Consider the following 2,818-nt stretch of genomic DNA (forward strand, 5'->3'; position numbering starts at 1 on the left):
AACCCTAACCCTAACCCTAACCCTAACCCTAACCCTAACCCTAACCCTAACCCTAACCCTAACCCTAACCCTAACCCTAACCCTTACCCTTTATAAGAACTTAGCTCTTAGAGAGGAGCTACTATTAGAGTTTAGACTTAGTATTTTTTAGTATTTAGATCTTTAGTTATTTTAGGGTCACGTGACTGAGTTATATACTCTACTTATAGAGTTTTCTGCCTATTTTCCTTCCTATACCTTCTAATCTTATGTAATATCTTATATGTTACTCTAGTAAATTAAGTTCTAGTATTAAGCCTTCCTGCATTATAACATATTATAAGGAAAATAGAAAAAAAACTCTATAAATAAAGTATATAGTCTAGTTATATAACTATAGAATAACTAAAGATCTAAATACTAAAGAATACTAAGTCTAAACTATAATATAAGTGAGATTTAGTACTAACTTCTATAGAGTAACTTTAGCTACTTATATAGATTATAGTCAAGTAACTTAGTACTACTAGAGTTGAAGTTTCTCTACTTATAATATTTTTCTTTCAAAGTGGGTCGTGTTTGCATTATAGTATCTACATGAAATATACCGCCCCCACTAATGTGTAATAGCTCTAATCCGCAATACTAGATGCGCGCCGTGAAGCTCTCAGTTATGTCTCGTAATACATGCAGCGATCGTCTCGCTTCTTGTGCCGGTACTATTACTACTAACTTATTAGAGGCCGGACGCCTTCTTCACTCAGTAATCTGCGTTCTCGCGGATCACTATGCAAAGAGTCATTATGGCCTTTCAGTTACTCTCCGCATCTGCCGCAACGGCGCTCCTCATCATTATCTCCATCTTCGTCATGCGCCATCTACGAACCTCACAGACCCTACAAGCTGCTAAGAAGCCCGACCACCCGGACCTCACAAGCAGCTCACCAGAGCCCACCATGCTCAGCAAAAGCCTCGCGTCGGCACTGCCCGACAGCGTCATCTTCCCGCACGACGCTGCCGCTTTCAAGCAGTCAATGAATTCCTACTGGGCCCAGCAGGAGTGCGAAGTGATCCCAGCATGCGTCGTCCGGCCCCGTGACGTTCAGCAGCTCTGCACGGCCGTCACTATCCTCAAGCGCGAGTACGACGAACGAGGAAAGCAGGCTGGCGAGGAAAAAGCCGAAGGACTATTCGCTATCCGCAGCGGTGGCCACTCTCCGGTTTCCGGTGCTGCGAGCATCAAGGGAGGTGTTGTGATCGATCTTGGCCTCTTCTGTGAGGTGACACCCTCTGAGGATGGATCGAGCGTGGCCATCGGAGCTGGCGCCAAGTGGATGAATGTTTCTAAAGTCCTGGATGAGAAGGGTCTCGCTGTTGTAGGAGGCAGGAACTCTGCTGTTGGGGTGGGGGGCTTGACTTTAGGAGGTAAGCTTCTGCTTTTCACGTCTGTACTCGCCCCTCTCCCCCGCTCCGATTGCGAGTCGGACCCCTAAAACCCCCGCCAGCAGCTCCACCATTCCTCTGTTCTAGAGCTGATCCAAAGGCACAAACAGGCGGTCTCTCCTTCTTCTCCCCCCGCTTCGGCCTAGTCTGCTCCAACATCCTTAGCTACGAACTCGTCCTCGCCTCCGGCTCCATCACTACAGCCTCCGCATTAACCAACCCCGACCTCTGGCGCGCCCTCAAAGGCGGCTCCAACAACTTCGGCATCGTCACGCGCTTCGCGGCCCGCAGCTTCCCCTCCACCAAAATCTGGAGCGGCTTCCTCTATATGCCCGCCTCCCAAGCCGCCAAGGTCCTCGCGGCTTTCCACGAATGCGTCAATAGAGCGGATTCAAGCGATCCCAGCATCACGTACGACAACCACGCCGCCGGCCCCGTCGCCTGCTTCTCCTATATCCAGAAACTCGGCGTCCAGGCCATCGCCTTGAATCTCGTCTATACTAAGCTCCCCGAGAACGAGAAGAAATGGCCCGCCTGCTGGAGGACCTCCTCCTTCGGATCGCTCTGGCGCCTCTGGAGCACCTGCAAGGTCCGCACCCTAACCAGCGCGACCGACGAAATGAACGCGCTCAATCCCCCCGACAGGCGCCAGGTCTTCGCCACCACGACTATCAAGAACGACCCTGCCACTCTCGCCGCCGCGCACGCCGCCTACTGCGATGCCATCGCCTCGATCCGCCGTGTCAACGTCAAGGGCTTGGTCTGGACGCTCGTCCTGCAGCCGCTCCTACCGGACTGGGTACGCAAGGGCGATGCGAATCCGCTAGGCCTGCTCGACTGCACTCATGAGCCTCTCGTTATCGTGAGCTTCACGATCAACTGGGCCGAACGCCGGGATGACGAGTTCATCAAGACGACGACGCGCCGTGCTGTCGAGCGGATCGATGCCGTTGCAGCGGCTAATCAAACGGGCCATCGATTTCGGTACTTGAACTATTGCGCGGAGTGGCAGAGACCGTTTGAAGGTTATGGCGAGGAGAGTTGGCGGTTCTTGCAGGGGGTGAGTAGGAGGTATGATCCGGAGGGGTTGTTTCAGAGGGGGTGTGTAGGTGGGTTTAAGCTGGATGTGGTGGATGGTGAGGCTTGAGACGTGGCTGCTCGCGGTAAAAGCACAATGTACGTGCGATACCTGCGGCTTCGACTCTCTAGCCCTAGCGACGAGCATGATCCCGGCTAGACGAGGCGAACAATTGCGAGTGAAGGCGTACTATATAATTTTAGAGATCATTATAGTTTTCGCTACGATAGCATATAGTAGAAAAACCTATTTTATAAGTATATTAATATAAGATGTTTGAAATAATAATAAGGCTAAACTATAGCTTAAGTGAGTTTT

General features: G+C 50.9%; 1 protein-coding gene across 1 annotated transcript; it reads left to right on the forward strand.

Annotated features, from left to right (window-relative positions):
• Positions 1–782: 782 nt before the first annotated feature.
• On the forward strand, positions 783–2,569 carry W97_09361 (uncharacterized protein; the record flags this gene model as incomplete). Its single annotated transcript, XM_007787222.1, has 2 exons — positions 783–1,404; positions 1,533–2,569. 2 exons carry the CDS (start codon positions 783–785, stop codon positions 2,567–2,569), a joined length of 1,659 nt encoding a protein of 552 aa, XP_007785412.1.
• Between the last annotated feature and the right edge of the window lie 249 nt (positions 2,570–2,818).

Source organism: Coniosporium apollinis (genome assembly GCF_000281105.1).
Source record: "Coniosporium apollinis CBS 100218 chromosome Unknown supercont1.136, whole genome shotgun sequence".
Lineage (NCBI taxonomy): Eukaryota > Fungi > Ascomycota > Dothideomycetes > Coniosporium > Coniosporium apollinis.